Genomic DNA, 20,738 nt, shown 5'->3' with positions numbered 1-20,738 from the left:
CAGCGCTTCCGCAAAATAATTGGTAGTGCTACGTTTTTTTCCGCATTGATAATCCACAGCGGAAATTTCCGCAGTATGTGCACAGCACATGCGGATTATCATTGGGGAACATGGCAGGCCTTCTACCAAGCTTTTTTAGCGTTTCTGCAGCGGAATTGCCGCTGTGGAAACGCTTAAAAAACGCATCATGGGCACACAGCCTAACATTTCTTTTAGCGCGTGTAATGTAAGCATTTTGCTTTCACAATTTAGATATTGTTAAATTAGACACATTCGTTCATCAGTCTCCACCTCCTGTAGAAACTGGATTTTGGTGATACACGTGGTCTATCTCCCATCCCTCCAAATTTTACCTACCGCTGTGAACTTGGTGCTTACTAAACCTTCATGAGCACACTTCTTTCTTCTTCTAAGCACTTTTTCTTCCTTTTGGGAAACTGGAATTTTATATATGTACTTTATGCTGAGTTAGTATTTGACTTTAAACTGTTGTTCATACATCATTGATACCTACTGTATTCTTTGAAGGAACGCATGACTTTTAGGATTGCTACTTCCTGTAGGTGGCACTAGAGTTCTAGTTCTCTTCCTCTCTGAAGAGACAATTTGCATATTTCCCAGAGGAGCATTGTGGCTTTAAAAGTCTCCTCATCGTGACATGCTTAACATGTCATTCTCCGCAATGAGAAATGTTACCCCTTAGATGCCTGTTTATATAAACACATTTAATCATAGTTTTTCTGTGCTGATTTTGTAGTACGACTTTAAGTTGTTTTGATATCCTCATAAAATATGCATTCTCAATATCCTGTTTGGGGTGTCTAGCACATTATTTTGGTCTGACGGTGATGACACATTGTCTGAGTGTGAGTTTTCAATTGTTTTGAACTTATTTTATATACTAAATCTATGTATATTTGTATGTAGTGTAGTGTGTATGTGTTAATATACTCACCTACCACAATCTTCTCCGGTATCCAGTGCCGCTCCACTCCTTTTCTGAGTAACGTCAGACACTGCACTCTGCATGACCCGGAAGTGGCTTTTACAATGTGAGCCAGCTAGTCTGAAAGACGGTGAGGTCACACAGAAGAGCGGAACTGCACTGAATGATGGAGAAGAGAGTGGTAGGTGAGTATCTTAATGCATACATACAACACTATATACACATATACACACATTTAGAGAAAAAAAAGTTGACGGGATGGCTTCTTTAACTTAGTCTGGGCTTTGTATCTATCTGCAATTTTATTGAAAATGTTTTATAAAGCGGTTGTAAATGAAGTGTGCCAATTTTATATGCTATTCTCCTCACTGTTTTTCCCAGTGTGATAAGAAATGGCAGTCTATACGAGCGATCACTTTTGGAAACCGTGGCAAGAAAAAAACACTAATAAAATCTGAAGTATGTTTTATAAACTTGATGGAGAAGAATAACTAAAGAAGAAATACTATTTAAGCAGCCTTGGACATAACCTTAAAATGATATGTTCACCAACCTCTATTTGCACCAATACCTCTATAATTTTATGGGGTTGTCCGGTCAAAACCGATAAGTCTGCAGTACAATTGTATGAAGAGCGAGGCTTCTCCCACTAGCCCGGGGTATGTATAACTCATTTATGCCCTCCGTTACCGGGCCTGAAACCAGCGAATCCCAGCAGTTCGCAGTGCGTGCCCTGGGGGGATTCATAAGTCTGCAGTCACACATACTAACTGCAGACTTATCGGTTTTGATTGGACAACCCATTTAATTCAGTAGGATTGTTAAGGCATTATACATAATGGTATAATATAATCTTTCTGATGAAAATTACTGGTACCCAAACTGCCGATTTTGTGGGACTGTGGCAGCCCCCATAAGCATTAGATTGTACTTAGGTATCATTATAAGGTGGGATCTTCCAAATATAACGTAAGGTTTATGGGAGTCTTTAGTATAATATTAAGTAATATTACGTTCCAGGCTAATATTTACCACCCTTTCTGTAATAAAATAAGATAGGTTAGATTACTGTATATTTGTTAATTCACATTTCACATCTATTTTCCAAAAGTCTAGATTCTATCTTCTATGTCTATTAGATAATAATCTGAAAATGATTTACACAAAGTTTCTTTTTCTACTTAAGGATTTTAGAAAGTTTTAATAATTAAGAAAATGTGATTTCTTTTGATAAGATTTTTATATTTTGTATTAAATGGCAAAAGAAGTCTTTTGGATAGTAACATCTGCCCAAGGGAGTTTTAGAAATGCAATGCAGAATGTAGATGGAGCACAGATGTGTCAGAGCAGAAGTGACATGGGGCTTAGGCAGAAGACAGGCAGCAATAGAGCGAAGAGAACATGCATGGCAGGTGATCAAACCAAAAGCGGAAACAGAAATGCCAGTAAAATCTCCAAAATCAATTTTAAGGAGAGTCAACATTTAACATACTTATATTTAGTCAGTCGGGTTATTTAGCATTGAAATGTGTCAACTGTTAATATACAAGAGGACTTTCTATAGAATTTTAGCAAACTTGCCCATAATTTTAATATATGTTATATATGAACACATAAAAAAATGTTCTGCTACTGTGTGAACAAAGAATATTTACATATGTACTGTATTTATTCCATTTCTAGAGATGCTTGTCTCTGCATGGTAAAATGTTATAAAAAAAACAGTTTTGTGTAGTTGGCTTATTCGGCGGGAACATCTCCTGATGTATAGGCTGAACATATAACCTGGATATGTACTATATAGTTACTGTATAAATGTAAATTGTTGACTCCAACTAGAAAAAAAATAGCATACTACATCATATACTTTTTTTGTGTGGAACACCTCTATACTGTTGTAGTGCAGGACAGCACAGTGGCTCAGTGGTTAGCACTGCAGCCTTGCAGCACTGGGGCCCTGGGTTCAAATCCCACCAAGGACAACATCTGCAAGGAGTTTGTATGTTCTCCCCGTGTTTGTGTGGGTTTCCTCCTGGTTTCTCAATTTCCTTCCACACTCCAAGGACATACTGATAGGGAATATAGATTGCAAGCTCCAATGGGGACAGTGATGATGATGTCTGTAAAGCACTGTGGAATTAATAGCAATATAAAGCAAATAAAATAAAACTAAATTGGCTAGAAGGTAAACTAATGCCTAATAGGGCACCATAGGAACTCAGATCTATCAAAATCTATGAATACCCTTGGTGTATGCATCTGGAGAGTTTTCTTACATTTACACAGCAATGCAGTGTGCATTGTATATTAAGAACCAAGGAATATTGGATATTGGTATATAATTACACTTCTTTTCCATTGAAGTTTTTCTACTTTTACTTGGTTACTTTGGTGATTTAGCAAGATGACAATCCATCATGAGGAGTGCACCCAATTTATTTCTATAGAGCATGGCTTGTTTCTCATACTTTCTCTTTGCATTTGAACATGACGTCGGTCAGGAAACTGGTAATCCTATACCAACAGAAATGCCATGCTTAGGTGTTAACTAGAGATGAGCGAACCTTTCAAGGTTCGGTTTGGATCGGCGAACGTCGAATAATTAGACAAAACAGTTCGCCGAACATATCCAAACCCCACTGAATTCAATGGGAGGCAAAACCAAATGCATAGACAACACCTTCAGGGAGGGCCCAAAAGCTGCCAAAACAGCTCAAATTAGGTGCAGACACCAGGAAAAGTGGTATCAATTGACTCAGAGTATAAATAGTATAATTGCCCAGCATTTTTACAACTTCTATTAATGAATGGGCTACCCGACTCGTTTTCGTTTACAGCCGTACAGCGGTACACCTTGTAGATGAGGGCCAGAAAGAGCATGTGCTCCAGTTGATGATAAGCGCTGTATCAAGTGGCCCCTCCTCCTCTTCCTCCTCCTGAACACTACACACAGTACAGTCTTCAGAGGTGACACCCCAATACCCTTGTTTCCGCCCCCATATCACAACTCTCCAACAGCCCAGCTAACTGTGAGGAACCACAGATGGGCGGGTCTGCAGAGCTCTTCACACATTCTATGCCATGGGCATCAGAGGTCTGCACCAAAGATTCACAAACTCAAGAGGAGGAAAGCATCTCCACCGATGCCCAAAATTTTTTTCAGTTGGATCCAAGGCCGGACGAAGTAGGGTCCAAGCAGATTCCAGACCCTCATCACCAGACGTTAACCCCTAGAGGTGGAGGTGATCCTGATGAGACTAAGATACTTGAGGCGCCCGCGGAGTGTACTGTGCTGCCAGGGCAGAAAGAGGAGAAGGGTGACTCTTAGGGTGAGGAGCCTGAGAACAGAGAGAATGATGATGAGGTTGTAGATCCCACTTGGTGTGAACCCAGAGGTACGCAGCTGAGTAGCTCAGCAGAAGAGAGGTTATGTTGCGGCTTCCCGCACAGACACAGAGTAATGCAACCACGCCAAGCACTGCATCTTCAGCCACAACTCTGGCTGTGTCCAGCATTGGTTGCGGGTCTGCAGTTCACAGGGGTGGCAAGGGTTGCCTACCCTGGGCTGTTTTTGAGACCGCAAATCATAACCCAACTCACGTTATAGTCCATCTTTGTAAAAAACAACTCAATAGAGGCAAAAATTCCAATAATTTGACTACCACATTCATGAACCGTCACATGCGCGATCAACATGGGTTAGTCTGGGAATCTCACTGTGCTAAAATGTGGACTAGCGGGCCCACAAACCACTAGCCATCCCATCAACCGCACCTGCTGCTTTCTCCTCCATCACCATGGCAAGTGTTCTCACACAGGTCTCCACTTGTTTACCCTCTCCAGTTGGGGTGAGTGAGATCCCATCAGCTGTTACGTAAATGGACATGACTGCTGTTTTTGACCTATCTCAAACACCAAGCACATCACATTTTTCTTAATTCTCCAGAACATCTCTGCCTGCACCTCACAGTCCAGCAGTATGTCATGTTCACCCTACTCCACCCTCTCTCAGCACAGCAGCCAGCCCTCGGACCCGCAGTTGTGGTCATGTAAAAGATTGTTTCCTCCTACACATGCCAAACCTAAGAGCTTGAACTTCACCATCTCCAAACTGTTGGCCACGGAAATGCTGCCATTCCGCCTGGTGGATACAGACGGTTTATGAAAGCTGACGGTCAGCGCAGTCCCCCAATATCAGTTACACAGTCGCCATTACTTCTCTAAGAAAGATGTGACTGCGCTACACCAGCATGTCACTGACAACACCACCCTTTCCTTGAAAAAATCTATGTCTGACAGGGTGCATTTCATCACTGACACCTGGATGAGCAAGCATAGCCAGGGGCGTTACATCTCGCTGACTGGGCACTGGGTGACTCTGGTGACTGTGGGGGCAGATGGAGAAGGGGCTGCTACACAAATCTGGGAATCCCCAAGGCTTGCACGGCACTTAAGGATGGAGAACTAATCCACTACACACCATGGGATGGATAACTAAACCCCTGCACACCAGGGGATGGAGAACTAAACCAGTAGACAACAGGGGATGGGGAACTAAACCACTAGACACTAGGGGATGTAGAACTAAACCACTACACACCAGGGGATGTATAAATAAACCCATAAACGCCAAGGGATAGAGAATAGTGTTGAGCGAGCACTAAAATGCTCGGGTGCTCGAAGCTCGGGCCGAGCTCACCGTGATACTCAGGTGCTCGACCCGAGCAACGAGCCCAATGTTAGTCTATGGGAGACCCGAGCATTTTTGTGGCGGCACTCCCGGCAGTCTGTAGAAAGTCTAAAAAGTGCCCAAAACGATAGTGACAGTGTTCAAGTGACATGGGAACAGCATGGGGATCGCCCCAGGAAGCATTTCTGACCCCAAGGTAACTGCTGTCAACAACGTGGTCAGAGGTATTAAGCCACTTTTACGGGCTCACAATAAAACGTTCACAAACGAAACTGAAATGGTTTTCCTGTGAAATATGTTAAGAAACTTCCTTTTCAGGGTAAAGACTTGTGTATAAGGTAAAATAAATAACCAAAAACAAAAATACTCCTCCATACCTTGGGCTATGTTCACAAGTAGCATTTTTTATGCGTTTTTGCACTTTTGTATTGCTTTCAACCGTGACAAATGCATTCACCGGGAAATGTCATTTTAATATTTTACAACCTTATCTGGCCATGTGCTGTGTGACACATGCATACAGTGCTGAAAATACATGGGAACAGCATGGGGAAGACCCCTGGAAGCATCTCTGACACCCAGGTCACTGCCTAAAAGTGATCCTTGCAGATGCAAGTCCTTGTCCCAGGGCAGTGTTCATTTGTACCTCCCCCATTCCTTGCAATGCAAGCGCAAGTATGCAGCCTGCCACCCACCCCTCCCAGGCTGCAATACCATACTGCTTGCTTGCTTGCACTTGAAATTGGGCCTTTCAGGCATGTGGAGCCGGAATCTGGCCACCACGTCATGGCTGCGTCGGCGGCCTGGTATCCATATTCAGTCCCCAGCCGCCAGGCGGCTGGGTGTCCACACTTGGTCCCCAGCCGCCAGGGGGCGGCCGGGTGTCCATACTCGGTCCCCAGTCGCCCCGCGGCCGAGTGCCCACACACGGTCCCCAGCTGCCTGGGAGTGGCCGGGTGTCTATAAACGGTCCCCAGCCGCCCCTATTTGAAGGACAGCCTTACCACAAACACGTGGACAAGTGAATGTGGCCAGGGATGGTCCATCTGACTGACGCCTTCACACTGGGTTAATATAGTGGCAGCTGGGACACAGTTGGACAGTGGGATGCAACACGTCCTCCAGACATAGAGGATTGCGGGTCCTGGGTCAATCAGGCTTCAACACAAAGTTCAGAAGGTAGACAGCAGCAGTGGTTGGCCTCCTACACAATGAGTAAATTATTTATGATCATGAGGCCATCCATCTCCTTAGCTTTCTGTTCCTTGGAATGCAAGCGTATGTATGTAGTAGCGGCTAGGCTTGAGGTGGTCAGCGTTTTGGCGCATATCCTACCTCCTCCGAAGATTGCTGGATGTTTTCCTGCTACTATCCAAGTTCTATGACTCCCGTTAAAACAAAGCTTCAGGTGATGAATGATGGATGAGGTGGTGGCAAAGGAGAAAGATCAGGAGGAACAGGGACCATTCACATCAATATCAGGCCAGTCAACCACACATGTCTTGTAGGATATGTTTCTGTACCAAAAGGAGCGGTTCGGCTACAAAGTTATAGGGCATAGAGTGAGTGCAATGCCTACCAAAAATTTCGAGGCACTCCAATGCCCCTTGGATGTGACATGGAGGTCAGAGGACCTTAACTAAACTGTTTTTTACATTTATAGCAACTGGGTCTCCTGTACACTGTTGGCCTAAGAAGTGAATGGAAGGCTTTCCAAAAATTATGAGGAACTGCAATGCCCTTTGAAACAGACGTGGATTACAGCGTGCTAAAAACCTTCTACCCATTATTGAGGAGTGGGACTCCCTTAATTTTCGCCTATGCATTGAAAAGCAAAAGCTGACAAAAATTAGGAGGAAATGCAATGCCCGTTGGAAGAGTTGTGGAGGTTAGAGGTAATTAAAAACAACATTTCAATGCCCCTTGGAAGAGCTGTGGAGTTCAGAGTGGTTTAACAATACGGTTTTAATGCTCCTTGCAAGAGTGGTGGAGGTCGCAGTGGAATAAAAAGACAATATCAATGCCACTTGGAAGAGTGGTGGAGGTCACAGTAGCTTAACAAGACGGTTTTAATGCCCCTTGGAAGAGTGGTGGAGGTCGCAGTGGAATAAAAAGATAATATCAATGCCCCGTGGAAGAGACGTGGAGGTCACAGTAGCTTAACAAGACAGTTTTAATGTGCCTTGGAAGAGTGGTGGAGGTCGCAGTGGAATAAAAAGACAATATCAATGCCCCTTGGAAGAGTGGTGGAGGTCACAGTAGCTTAACAAGACGGTTTTAATGCCCCTTGGAAGAGCTGTGGATTACAGAGTGGTTTAACAAGATGGTTTTAATGCCCCTTGGAAGAGACGTGGAGGTCACAGTAGCTTAACAAGATGGTTATAATGCCCCTTGGAAGAGCTGTGGTGTTCAGAGCAGTTTAGCAAGACGGTTTTCTTGCTCCTTGGAAGAGCTGTGGAGTTCAGAGTGGTTTAACAAGACAGTTTTAATGCCCCTTGGAAGAGACGTGAAGGTCACAGTAGCTTAACAAGACGGTTTTCATGCCCCTTGGGAGAGCTGTGGATTTCGGAGTGGTTTAACAAGACGGTTTTAATGCCCCTTGGAAGAGACGTGGAGGTCACAGTAGCTTAACAAGACAGTTTTAATTGCCCCTTGGAAGCGTATTGGAGGTCGCAGTGGAATAAAAAGACAATATCAATGCGCCTTGGAAGAGTGGTGGAGGTCTCAGTAGCTTAAAAAGACGGTTTAATGCCCATTGGAAGAGCTGTGGAGTTCAGAGTGGTTTAACAAGATGGTTTTCATGCCCCTTAGAAGAGCTGTGGAGTTCAGAGTTGTTTAACAAGACGGTTTTAATGCTCCTTGGAAGATACGTGGAGGTCACAGTAGCTTAACAAGACGGTTTTTATGCCCTTTGGAAGAGCTGTGGAGTTCAGAGTGGTTTAACAAGACGGTTTTAATGCCCTTTGGAAGACACTTGGAGGTCACAGTAGCTTAACAAGACAGTTTTAATGCCCCTTGGAAGAGTGGTGGAGGTCGCAGTAGAATAAAAAGATAATATCAATGCCCCGTGGAAGAGACGTGGAGGTCACAGTAGCTTAACAAGACGGTTTTAATGCCCCTTGGAAGAGTGGTGGAGGTCGCAGTGCAATTAAAAGACAATATCAATGCCCCTTGGAAGAATGGTGGAGGTCTCAGTAGCTTAACAAGACGGTTTTAATGCCCCTTGGAAGAGCTGTGGAGTTCAGAGAGGTTTAACAAGATGGTTTTCATGCCCCTTGGAAGAGCTGTGGAGTTCAGAGTGGTTTAAGAAGACGGTTTTAATGCCCCGTGGAAGAAACGTGGAGGTCACAGTAGCTTAACAAGACGGTTTTCATGCCCCTTGGAAGAGCTATGTAGTTCAGAGTGGTTTACCAAGACGGTTTTAATGCCCATTGGAAGAGACGTGGAGGTCACAGTAGCTTATCAAGACGGTTTTAATGCCCTTTGGAAGAGTGGTGGAGGTCGCAGTGGAATAAATAAGACAATATCAATGCCCCGTGGAAGAGACGTGGAGGTAACAGTAGCTTAACAAGACGGTTTTCATGCCCCTTGGAAGAGTGGTGGAGGTCGCAATGGAATAAAAAGATAATATCAATGCCCCGTGGAAGAGACGTGGAGGTCACAGTAGCTTAACAAGACGGTTTTAATGCCCCTTGGAAGAGTGGTGGAGGTCACAGTGGAATAAATAAGACAATATCAATGACCCGTGGAAGAGACGTGGAGGTAACAGTAGCTTAACAAGACGGTTTTCATGCCCCTTGGAAGAGGGGTGGAGGTCGCAATGGAATAAAAAGATAATATCAATGACCCGTGGAAGAGACGTGGAGGTCACAGTAGCTTAACAAGATGGTTATAATGCCCCTTGGAAGAGCTGTGGTGTTCAGAGAAGTTTAGCAATTCGGTTTTCTTGCTCCTTGGAAGAGCTGTGGAGTTCAGAGTGGTTTAACAAGACAGTTTTAATGCCCCTTAGAAGAGACGTGAAGGTCACAGTAGCTTAACAAGACGGTTTTCATGCCCCTTGGAAGAGCTGTGGATTTCAGAGTGGTTTAACAAGACGGTTTTAATGCCCCTTGGAAGAGACGTGGAGGTCACAGTAGCTTAACAAGACAGTTTTAATTGCCCCTTGGAAGCGTAGTGGAGGTCGAAGTGGAATAAAAAGACAATATCAATGCGCCTTGGAAGAGTGGTGGAGGTCTCAGTAGCTTAAAAAGACGGTTTAATGCCCATTGGAAGAGCTGTGAAGTTCAGAGTGGTTTAACAAGATGGTTTTCATGCCCCTTAGAAGAGCTGTGGAGTTCAGAGTTGTTTAACAAGACGGTTTTAATGCTCCTTGGAAGATACGTGGAGGTCACAGTAGCTTAACAAGACGGTTTTCATGCCCTTTGGAAGAGCTGTGGAGTTCAGAGTGGTTTAACAAGACGGTTTTAATGCCCTTTGGAAGACACGTGGAGGTCACAGTAGCTTAACAATACAGATTTAATGCCCCTTGGAAGAGTGGTGGAGGTCGCAGTAGAATAAAAAGATAATATCAATGCCCCGTGGAAGAGACGTGGAGGTCACAGTAGCTTAACAAGACGGTTTTAATGCCCCTTGGAAGAGTGGTGGAGGTCGCAGTGGAATAAAAAGACAATATCAATGCCCCTTGGAAGAATGGTGGAGGTCTCAGTAGCTTAACAAGACGGTTTTAATGCCGCTTGGAAGAGCTGTGGAGTTCAGAGAGGTTTAACAAGACGGTTTTCATGCCCCTTGGAAGAACTGTGGAGTTCAGAGTGGTTTAAGAAGACGGTTTTAATGCCCCGTGGAAAAGACGTGGAGGTCACAGTAGCTTAACAAGACGGTTTTCATGCCCCTTGGAAGAGCTATGTAGTTCAGAGTGGTTTAACAAGACGGTTTTAATGCCCATTGGAAGAGACGTGGAGGTCACAGTAGCTTAACAAGATGATTTTCATGCCCCTTGGAAGAGTGGTGGAGGTCGCAGTGGAATAAAAAGACAATATCAATGCCCCTTGGAAGAGTGGTGGAGGTCTCAATAGCTTAACAAGACGGTTTTAATGCCCCTTGGAAGAGCTGTGGAGTTCAGAGTGATTTAACAAGACCGTTTTCATGCCCCTTGGAAGAGCTGTGGAGTTCAGAGTGGTTTAACAAGACGGTTTTAATGCCCCTTGGAAGAGTGGTGGAGGTCGCAGTGGAATAAAAAGACAATATCAATGCCCCTCGGAAGAGAGGTGGAGGTCTCAGTAGCTTAACCAGACTGTTTTATTGCCCCTTGGAAGAGCCGTGGAGTTCAGAGAGGTTTAACAAGACGGTTTTCATGCCCCTTGGAAGAGCTGTGGAGTTCAGAGTGGTTTAAGAAGACGGTTTTAATGCCCCGTGGAAGAGACGTGGAGGTCACAGTATCTTAACAAGATGGTTTTCATGCACCTTGGAAGAGTGGTGGAGGTCGCAGTGGAAAAAAAAAGACAATATCAATGCCCCGTGGAAGAGACGTGGAGGTCACAGTAGCTTAACAAGACAGTTTTCATGCCCCTTGGAAGAGTGGTGGAGGTCGCAATGGAATAAAAAGGTAATATCAATGCCCCGTGGAAGAGACGTGGAGGTCACAATAGCTTAACAAGACGGTTTTAATGCCCCTTGGAAGAGTGGTGGAGGTCTCAGTAGCTTAACAAGACGGTTTTAATGCTCCTTGGAAGAGCTGTGGAGTTCAGTGTGATTTAACAAGATGGTTTTCATGCCCCTTGGAAGAGCTGTGGAGTTCAGAGTGGTTTAACAAGACGGTTTTAATGCCCCTTGGAAGAGACGTGGAGGTCACAGTAGCTTAACAAGACAGATTTAATGCCCCTTGGAAGAGTGGTGGAGGTTGCAGTGGAATAAAAAGACAATATCAATGCCCCTTGGAAGAGTGGTGGAGGTCTAAGTAGCTTAACAAGACGGTTTTAATGCTCCTTGGAAGAGCTGTGGAGTTCAGTGTGATTTAACAAGACGGTTTTCATGCCCCTTGGAAGAGCTGTGGAGTTCAGAGTGGTTTAGCAAGACGGTTTTAATGCCCCTTGGAAGAGACGTGGAGGTCACAGTAGCTTAACAAGACAGATTTAATGCCCCTTGGAAGAGTGGTGGAGGTTGCAGTGGAATAAAAAAACAATATCAATGAACCTTGGAAGAGTGGTGGAGGTCTCAGTAGCTTAACAAGACAGTTTTAATGCCCCTTGGAAGAGACGTGGAGATCACAGTAGCTTAACAAGACGGTTTAATGCCCCTTGGAAGAGCTGTGTAGTTCAGAGTGGTTTAACAAGACGGTTTTAATGCCCCTTGGAAGAGACGTGGAGGTCTCAGTAGCTTAACAAGATGGTTTTCATGCCTCTTGGAAGAGCTGTGGAGTTCAGAGTGCTTTAACAAGATGGTTTTAATGCCCCTTGGAAGACACGTGGAGGTCACAGTAGCTTAACAAGACAGTTTTAATGCCCTTTGGAAGAGTGGTGGAGGTCACAGTGGAATAAAAAGACAATATCAACGCCCCTTGGAAGAGTGGTGGAGGTCTCAGTAGCTTAACAAGATGGTTTTAATGCACCTTGGAAGAGACGTGGAGGTCACAGTAGCTGATCAAGACAGTTTTAATGCCCCTTGGAAGAGTGGTGGAGGTCGCAGTGGAATAAAAAGACAATATCAATGCCCCTTGGTAGAGTGTTGGAGGGCACAGTTGTTATGATCTGCAATATAAACTAAGGAAAGATAGGGGAAAGCTGTCCCTACAGTAAGATTAAGCTGAATCCCTACGATGTAGCGGGTTGCCTGTTCCTTGTAAACAGACCCGCCTTTGCCCTCGGCTAGTCTGAACGAAGACCTCTAGAAATAAGGAAGGGGTCCCTAAAAGTACTAAGGACTGGGACAAAAATGGGACACCTCCTAACAGAAGTTGTTGCAGAACACAAAAGACAAACTGACAAAAAGTACTAGAGGTCCAAGAGGACCAACCGAACTAGAGAGATATAGGCACCAAAGCACCTGGCTAGAGAGACAGTCAAACAACACTGAAGTCCTGCAAAGCCAGAAGGGCGGAGCTGGAATATATAGGCAGATAGTCACATTACCGCAAAACACAAGATAGAAAAAACTAACAGGAGGTTTCTAACAACAGTAGATTAACAAGACGGTTTTAATGCCCCTTGGAATAGCTGTGGAGTTCAGAGTGGTTTAACAAGATGGTTTTCATGCCCCTTACAAGAGCCATGCAGTACAGCATATTAAAAACATTATTCCCATTATTGGGGATTGGGTCTCCCATAGTCTTTGCCTATGCCTTCCAAGCAAAAGTTGCCAAAAATTAGGACGGAGGAACTTGCAATGCTGGCAAACAAGAGCCATGCAGTACAGCATATTAAAAACATTACTCCCATTATTGGGGAGTGGGTCTCCCATAGTCTTTGCCTATGCCTTCCAAGCAAAATCTGCCAAAAATTAGGACAGAGGAACTTGCAATGCTGGCAACACGGACCACAGTCACCCCGGTGGTATAGTGGTGGTGGAGGTTGAGGATAAGGAGAAGAGCAAAATACCGCTGAAATGAGGAAGCGTATACCCATGTGTAGGTGTGAAGCGGTGCATGGGAATACACCTCCTGAAATAACACAGTGGATTTGACTTTATGTTACTCTGCTGTCATTTGGTGGTGATGAGAACTCTGGCCCAATCCAGCCCTTGTTCATTTTGATAACGGTCAGCTTGTCAGCATTGTCAGTTGACAGGCGAGTGCGCTTATCAGTTATAATTCCCCCAGCGGCACTAAAAACACGCTCCAATAACACGCTAGCAGCAGGGCAGGCCAGGACCTCCAAGGAATACAGAGCGAGTTCATTCCAAGTGTCCAGCTTGGATTCCCAATAATTAAAAGGCACAGAGGAATCACGGAGGATGCTGGTACGGTCGGCAAGGTACTCCCTCCCAATCTTTTGAAATTTTCCACTCCTTGTGAGAGTACCACGCGCCTCAGGGCCTGTAAGCTGGGTGGGTCTCAGAAAACTGTCCCAGAACGTTGACAGTGTTCCTCTGCCTCTGCTGGATTGGAGTTGCGTCTCTCTCGCCTGTACGCCTTGGTTGGGCAACGAACTCTGACCTCTGCCGCTAGAGTGTTCAGATGGGAATTTTTTTAACAGTTCTGCAGCAAGGGCCTTCTGGTACTGCCCCATTTTTGTAGACCTCTCCACCTCAGGAATAAGAGAGTGAAAGTTCTCCTTGTAGCGGGGGTCTAAAAGTGTCACCAACCAGTAATGACTGTCACCCAACATTTTGACAATGCGAGGGTCACGGTTAAGGCAGCGTAGCATAAAGTCAGCCATGCATGCCAGACTGGTAATGGGCAAGACTTCCGTGTCCTCACCAAGATGACTTCTGACCATGCTCACCTCCTCCTCCTCCTCCACCCTGTCCTCAGGCCACCCACGCTCAACCGATGGTATGACAGTTGTACAGGTACTACCGTCTACAGCGCATGATACCAGCTGCTGTTCTTCCTCATCCTCCTCTCCCTCATTGTCCTACAATGCCTGTTGGGATGAGATGAGGCTGGGCTGTGTGTAATAGCTCGTTACAGCTTCTTGATCCATCTCATCATACTCTGGCTGCAATGCCTCCTCTTTAATTCTCTGCAGAGAGCATTGCAAAAGACAGACAAGTGGGATGCTGATGCTAATGATGGCGTCATCGCCACTCACCATCTTGGTGGAATCCTCAAAGTTTATCAGGATGGTACATATGTCCGACATCCAGGTCCACTCCTGAGGTCTTATGTGTGGAGTCTGACCTGAATATTGACGGCCTTATCGCAGCTGGTACGCCACAACTGCTCTCTTCTGCTCACAAATCCTTTGCAACATGTGGAGGGTAGAGTTCCAACGTGTGGGGACATCACACAGCAGTCGGTGTGCCAGAAGCTGCAAACGCTGCTGCAACACAACAAGGGCGGCGGAAGCTGTAGCCAACTTGAGAAAATGAGCTGACAGGCGGTGTACTTTGACGAGCAGATCTGGCAACTCGGGGTGCGGTTTAAAAAACCGCTGAACCACAAGGTTAAGCACATGAGCCAGGCAAGGTACATGTGTGATCTCGCCTCGCATCAGAGCCGCCACCAGGTTACGGCCATTGTCACACACGACCATGCCTGGATGTAGGTTCAGCGGTCTCAGCCACAGATCTGCCTGCTCTTTCACAGCTGTCCACAACTCACAAGCAGTGTGAGGTTTATCACCTAAGCTTATGAGTTTCAGCACAGCCTGTTGCCGCTGGGCTGAGGCAGTACTGCAGTGCTTCCAGCTTGTAACTGATGGGGTGATATCTGAGAAGGAGGCTGAACATGAGGAGGAGGATGATGCGCAGGAGCTGTACACTGTGGAGGCAACTCTGACTGACATAGGGCCCGCAATCCTCGGTGTGGGGAGGATATGTTCCGTCCCAAGGTCCGACTGGGTCCCGGCTTCCACTTTGTTTACCCAGTGTGCCATCAGGGAGATGTACCATCCCTGGGCACAAGCACTTGTTCACGTGTCCATTGTCAGGTGGACTCTCCCAGTAACTGCATTGAGGGCATGGCAGATGTTTTGGGACACGTGCTTGTGTAGTGTGGGGATGGCGCACCAAGCAAAATAGTGTCGGCTGGGGACCGAGTACCGAGGGACAGCCACCGCCATAAGGTTGCGGAAGGATTCCGTCTCCACCAGCCTAAAATGCAGCATTTCCAACCCAAGCAGTCGTGAAATGTGCGTATTTAGCACTGTGGCCTGTGGGGCATTGGCTGCAAATTTGCTCTTTTGTTCAAAGGTCTGGGATATGGACAATTGAACGCTGCGGTGGGACGTGGACGTGAACGTTGATGCTGTTTCTTGAGAAACTGCCATAACAAGTGAAGACTGAGAGGAGGGGGAATCCTTGCATGCAGTATGGACAGGGGATTGCCTCGCATGCACAACAGGGGGCTCTCTTACATGCACAACAGCGGAAGAAGTAATGGTGACACCCGCTGACACTGGTCGTGGACCCTGGGGTTCGCCCCACAAAGTCGGTTGCTTTGCTGACATGTGACTGATCATTCTGGTGGTGGTCAGGCTGTTAGTTTTGTCACCCTTGCTGATGCTGGCATGGCAGGTGGTACAAATGGCCTTTTTGGGGTTATCAGCAGAGTCTTTAAAAAAAAATCCAGACTCGGGAAGACCTACCGGTTGTACTGTCAACGTCCCTCATGTTGGTGTTACGGGGAACTGTTGCCCGCCTTTTGTGTGCGGCCACCACACTGCTTCTTCCTGCCTGTTGGGATACTCTGCCTCCCTCCCCCTGTGTGCTGCTGGCCTCGCTCTGCTTGTCCTCCTGCCACATTGGGTCAGTTACTAGATCATCCACCACCTCCTCCTCTTCCACTTGCTCACCACGATTCTCCTCCTCACTTAGTGGCAATTGTGTCTCGTCATCGTCCACCTCTTGTGACAAATTGCCAGCGTCGACTTCCTGTGGCCGTGGCTGTTCAAATATTTGGGCATCGCTACATGGGATCTCCTCTTCCACCACTTCAAGCGGAGCAGGCGAGGGGCATAAATATGGAAATGGACAAGTAAACAGCTCTTCAGAGTGTCCAACTGTGTGATCAGTTGCTGTCTGACGACACTCAGCATGGTGGGAGGAAGGAGCACCAGGGTGAGGAGGAGTATGCAGTCGAGACTCACCGCTACTAAAACTTGACCGTGTGGAAGACAGACCGGAGGTGGTGGTGCCCAGGTAACTGGAAGTATTATCTGCTATCTAATTAATAACCTGTTCACACTGATCAGTTCGCAATACTGTTGTTGTAGGGTGCTTCCCTAGTAATTCGGTCAAGAAGTGGGAGCGAGAAGATGTGGCTGTTGGTTGTGGCACATTTTCACCTTGGCCACCGCCCCGTCATCTACACGCACCATCATCAGAACGTCCAGTTCCACGTCCCTTGCCATGCGCCTTGCCCATTGTAAATGAAGTAAAATAGCTTACACTTGCACTATCAATGGAAAAAGGGTAATAAAGAGGCGATTAGAACCGTGGAAGAGGAAAACCACAGTTCTATTTCTCTGGCCTACACCAGAATCTTTTAAACAGATATATTTGTGTCTGAACAGTCAGCGAGACACTATTACTGTTATTTTTTACGGAAAAAAGGCCAAAAGCTTGATAATACTGAGATTTGAACCGTGTAACTGCAAAAGCAGTTCTAGTTTTCTGGCCTACACCAGAATCTTTTAAACAGATATATTTGTGTCTGAACAGTCAGCGAGACACTATTACTGTTTTTTTTACGGAAAAAAGGCCAAAAGCTGGATAACACAGAGATTTGAACCGTGGAACTGCAAAACCACAGTTCTAGTTATCTGGCCTACACCAGAATCTTTTAAACAGATATATTTGTGTCTGAACAGTCACCGAGACACTATTACTGTTTTTTTTTAAGGAAAAAAGGCCAAAAGCTGGATAATACTGAGATGTGAACCGTGGAACTGCAAAACCACAATTATAGTTATCTGGCCTACACCAGAATCTTTTAAACAGATATATTTGTGTCTGAACAGTCAGGGAGACACGATTAATGTTTTTTTTTTTACAAAAAAATGGCCAAAAGCTGGATAATACTGAGACTTGAACCGTGGAACTGCAAAACCACAGTTCTAGTCAACTGGCATACACCAGAATCTTTTAAACAGATATATTTGTGTCTGAACAGTCAGCGAGACACTATTACTGTTATTTTTTACGGAAAAAAGGCCAAAAGCTTGATAATACTGAGATTTGAACCGTGTAACTGCAAAAGCAGTTCTAGTTTTCTGGCCTACACCAGAATCTTTTAAACAGATATATTTGTGTCTGAACAGTCAGCGAGACACTATTACTGTTTTTTTTACGGAAAAAAGGCCAAAAGCTGGATAACACAGAGATTTGAACCGTGGAACTGCAAAACCACAGTTCTAGTTATCTGGCCTACACCAGAATCTTTTAAACAGATATATTTGTGTCTGAACAGTCACCGAGACACTATTACTGTTTTTTTTTAAGGAAAAAAGGCCAAAAGCTGGATAATACTGAGATGTGAACCGTGGAACTGCAAAACCACAATTATAGTTATCTGGCCTACACCAGAATCTTTTAAACAGATATATTTGTGTCTGAACAGTCAGGGAGACACTATTAATGTTTTTTTTTTTACAAAAAAATGGCCAAAAGCTGGATAATACTGAGACTTGAACCGTGGAACTGCAAAACCACAGTTCTAGTCAACTGGCATACACCAGAATCTTTTAAACAGATATATTTGAGTCTGAACAGTCAGGGAGACACTATTACTGTTTTTTCCTACGGAAAAAAAGGCCAAAAGCTGGATAATACTGAGATTTGAACCATGGAACTGCAAAACCACAGTTCTAGTTATCTGGCCTACACCAGAATCTTTTAAACAGATGTATTTGTGTCTGAACAGTCAGGGAGACACTATTACTGTTTTTTTTCACGGAAAAAAGGCCAAAAGCTGGATAATACTGGGATTTGATCCGTGGAACTGCAAAACCACAGTTCTAGTTATCTGGCCTACACCAGAATCTTTTAAGCAGATATATTTGTGTCTGAACAGTCAGGGAGACACTATTACTGTTTTTTTTTACGGAAAAAAGGCCAAAAGCTGGATAATACTGAGATTTGAACCGTGGAACTGCAAAACCACAGTTCTAGTTATCTGGCCTACACCAAAATCTTTTAAACAGATATATTTGTGTCTGAACAGTCAGCGAGACACTATCACTGTTTTTTTTTTACAGAAAAAAGGCCAAAAACTGGATAATACTGAGATTTGAACCGTGGAACTGCAAAACCACAGTTCTAGTTATCTGGCCTACACCAGAATCTTTTAAACAGATATATTTGTGTCTGAACAGTCAGGGAGACACTATTACTGTTTTTTTAACGGAAAAAAAGGCCAAAAGCTGGATATTACTGAGGTTTGAACCATGGAACTGCAAAACCAGAGTTCTAGTTATCTGGCCTACACCAGAATCTTTTAAACAGATATATTGGTGTCTGAACAGTCACAGACACACTCAATTTTTTTTGGTGGGGGAAAAATACCAAAAGGGTAATACGATGCGTATTTGTACAGTCTGACTGAGGAAAAAAAAATACAGGATTTAGATAAAAAAAAGGATTTTTCCTGGCCCCTGAGATTGGGGGATAAGTCTAGCAATTTGACCAGCAGGAGCACACAGGACTGTAATGCACTGTTTGTTGGTATAACCTCTGCGTCTCCTATAAAGCCTGCCTGCCTGATATCTGGGATGGATATTAGTCCTGAGAAGGACTGTTTGTTTGATTTGGCAGGCTTTAGAGACCCTACACTACCTATTTTGCACTATGTATCTCTCCCTAACTCAGCAGCACTGACCCTACACTGTCTGATCCCGGGTGACTGTGTCCAAGATGACGGCGCCCGGTTTTAAATACTCGAGGTGACGCTGTGAGGCCAGCCAATCACTGTATTGCCCACAAGCAACATGGCTGTGGCATTACAGTGACTTGCTGGCAATCCCTGCATGTTCATTGGCTCTGTAAAGAGCGCCAAACGTGCAGGGCGGAGATCCGAGCTCCCGCCCGAGTAACCCGGAAATGCTCGGTGCTCGCCGAACATCCCGAGTAGTGAGATGCTCGGGTGAGTACCGAGCAGTGTCGAGCATGCTCGCTCAACACTAATAGAGAACTAAACTTTCACACATCAGGAAGTAGAGAACTAAAGCTCTAGACCTTAGGGGGATGGAGTACTAAACCACTACACACCAGAAAATGTAGAACTAAACTACTAGATAACAGTGGTTGAAGAACTATACTGCTAAACACCTAGGGTTGGAGAACTATACCACTGCACACCAAGGAATGGTGAATTAAACCACTAGACACCAAGGGATGGAGAACTAAACCACTAAACACCAGGGGATGGAGAACTAAACAATAGACACCAAAATGTCACTAGAAACAAAGTGTTGGAATTCCCAAGGCTTGCAGGACATGTATCTAACACTTCCTCCACTGCTTCTGCCTCCTCCACCTCCTCTAGGGACTCCACCTGTGCCCTCATCCTCAATCCCCCCCACCTCCGTACTGCGCAGCCAGGGCTCAACGCAATCCCGCAGTGTTTAAATTAATATGCCATGGAGATCACAGTCACACAGTTTAAGAGTTGGAGACAGCTATCCAGACCGAGTTTGAGTAATGACTGTCTCTACTGAACCTGGAGCCAGGGAAGGCTTTGTGCGATAATGGTGCAAACATAGTGACGGCCCTACGCCGGGGCAACTTCACACATGTGCCTTGCATGGCTCACGTCCTCAACCTGATGGCACAGCAATTTCTCTGCCACTATCCCAGCCTGGATGCGTCGCTGCGGAAATCATGGTTGCTGTGGGCTCACTTTCGCCATTCGCACCCGCGGGTCACCGACTTGAATCGCTACAGAGGTCTTTCGGCTTACCGGTTAACCAGTTGATATGCAATGTGCCGACACGGTGGAATTCCACTCTTGCAGCAACTGTAGCAGCAGCGACAAAACTTGATACAGTATGTAATTTTGCATAGACTGGGCCAACGCAGTACGGACGTGGTGCAAATCACACTTGTAGAGTGAACAATGATGAAGGACCTCTGCACCCTTCTGCACAGTTTGAAATGGCTACTAAGATGGTTAGCTCTGACGATGCCATCATCATCATCACTATTCTGTCATCTACATGCTGGAGTACACTTTGAACAATCTGCGGGAGGAGGTGGTGGTCCACAGGAAGAGGAGGATGCGGAAGGGATAACAATATCTCTAAGTTCCGGATTGTTGTTGCAAAGGCGGGTGCCATGGGAGGATGGATTACAGCGATCAAGAGGGGCTCATGGTACAAGACAAACTGTTAGTGAAGGTGCAGGACTTGAGAAACAAATGGAGGAGGATGAGGAGAAAGAGGTGATGGGCGCGCAACAGTCAGGAGATGAAGAAGATAATGATCCACTCTCTGTTGTCCGTCGTTGGCTGGA

At 45.3% G+C, this 20,738-nt stretch overlaps 1 protein-coding gene across 2 annotated transcripts in view; it reads left to right on the top strand.

Moving 5' to 3' along the window:
* The window catches only part of FAM174A (family with sequence similarity 174 member A), a 513,219-nt gene that overhangs the window by 147,632 nt on the left and 344,849 nt on the right, over nt 1-20,738 (top strand). The window contains exon 3 of one of the 2 annotated variants that reach the window (XM_073677987.1): nt 1,328-1,409. The exons of the other annotated variant lie outside the window; for it this stretch is intronic. Within the exon in view, the coding sequence (XP_073534088.1) occupies nt 1,328-1,394 (67 nt within the window). The 3' untranslated portion in view covers nt 1,395-1,409. Of the gene's footprint in view, nt 1-1,327; nt 1,410-20,738 lie in introns of those variants that run through there. 2 annotated transcript variants of the gene reach the window in all.

Source organism: Phyllobates terribilis, unplaced genomic scaffold, assembly GCF_046119375.1.
Source record: "Phyllobates terribilis strain yellow unplaced genomic scaffold, ASM4611937v1 Scaffold_1__5_contigs__length_1240528914, whole genome shotgun sequence".
Lineage (NCBI taxonomy): Eukaryota > Metazoa > Chordata > Amphibia > Anura > Dendrobatidae > Phyllobates > Phyllobates terribilis.
The sequence above is the reverse complement of the archived record's forward strand: the minus strand, read 5'-3'. Positions and strand labels throughout refer to the sequence as shown.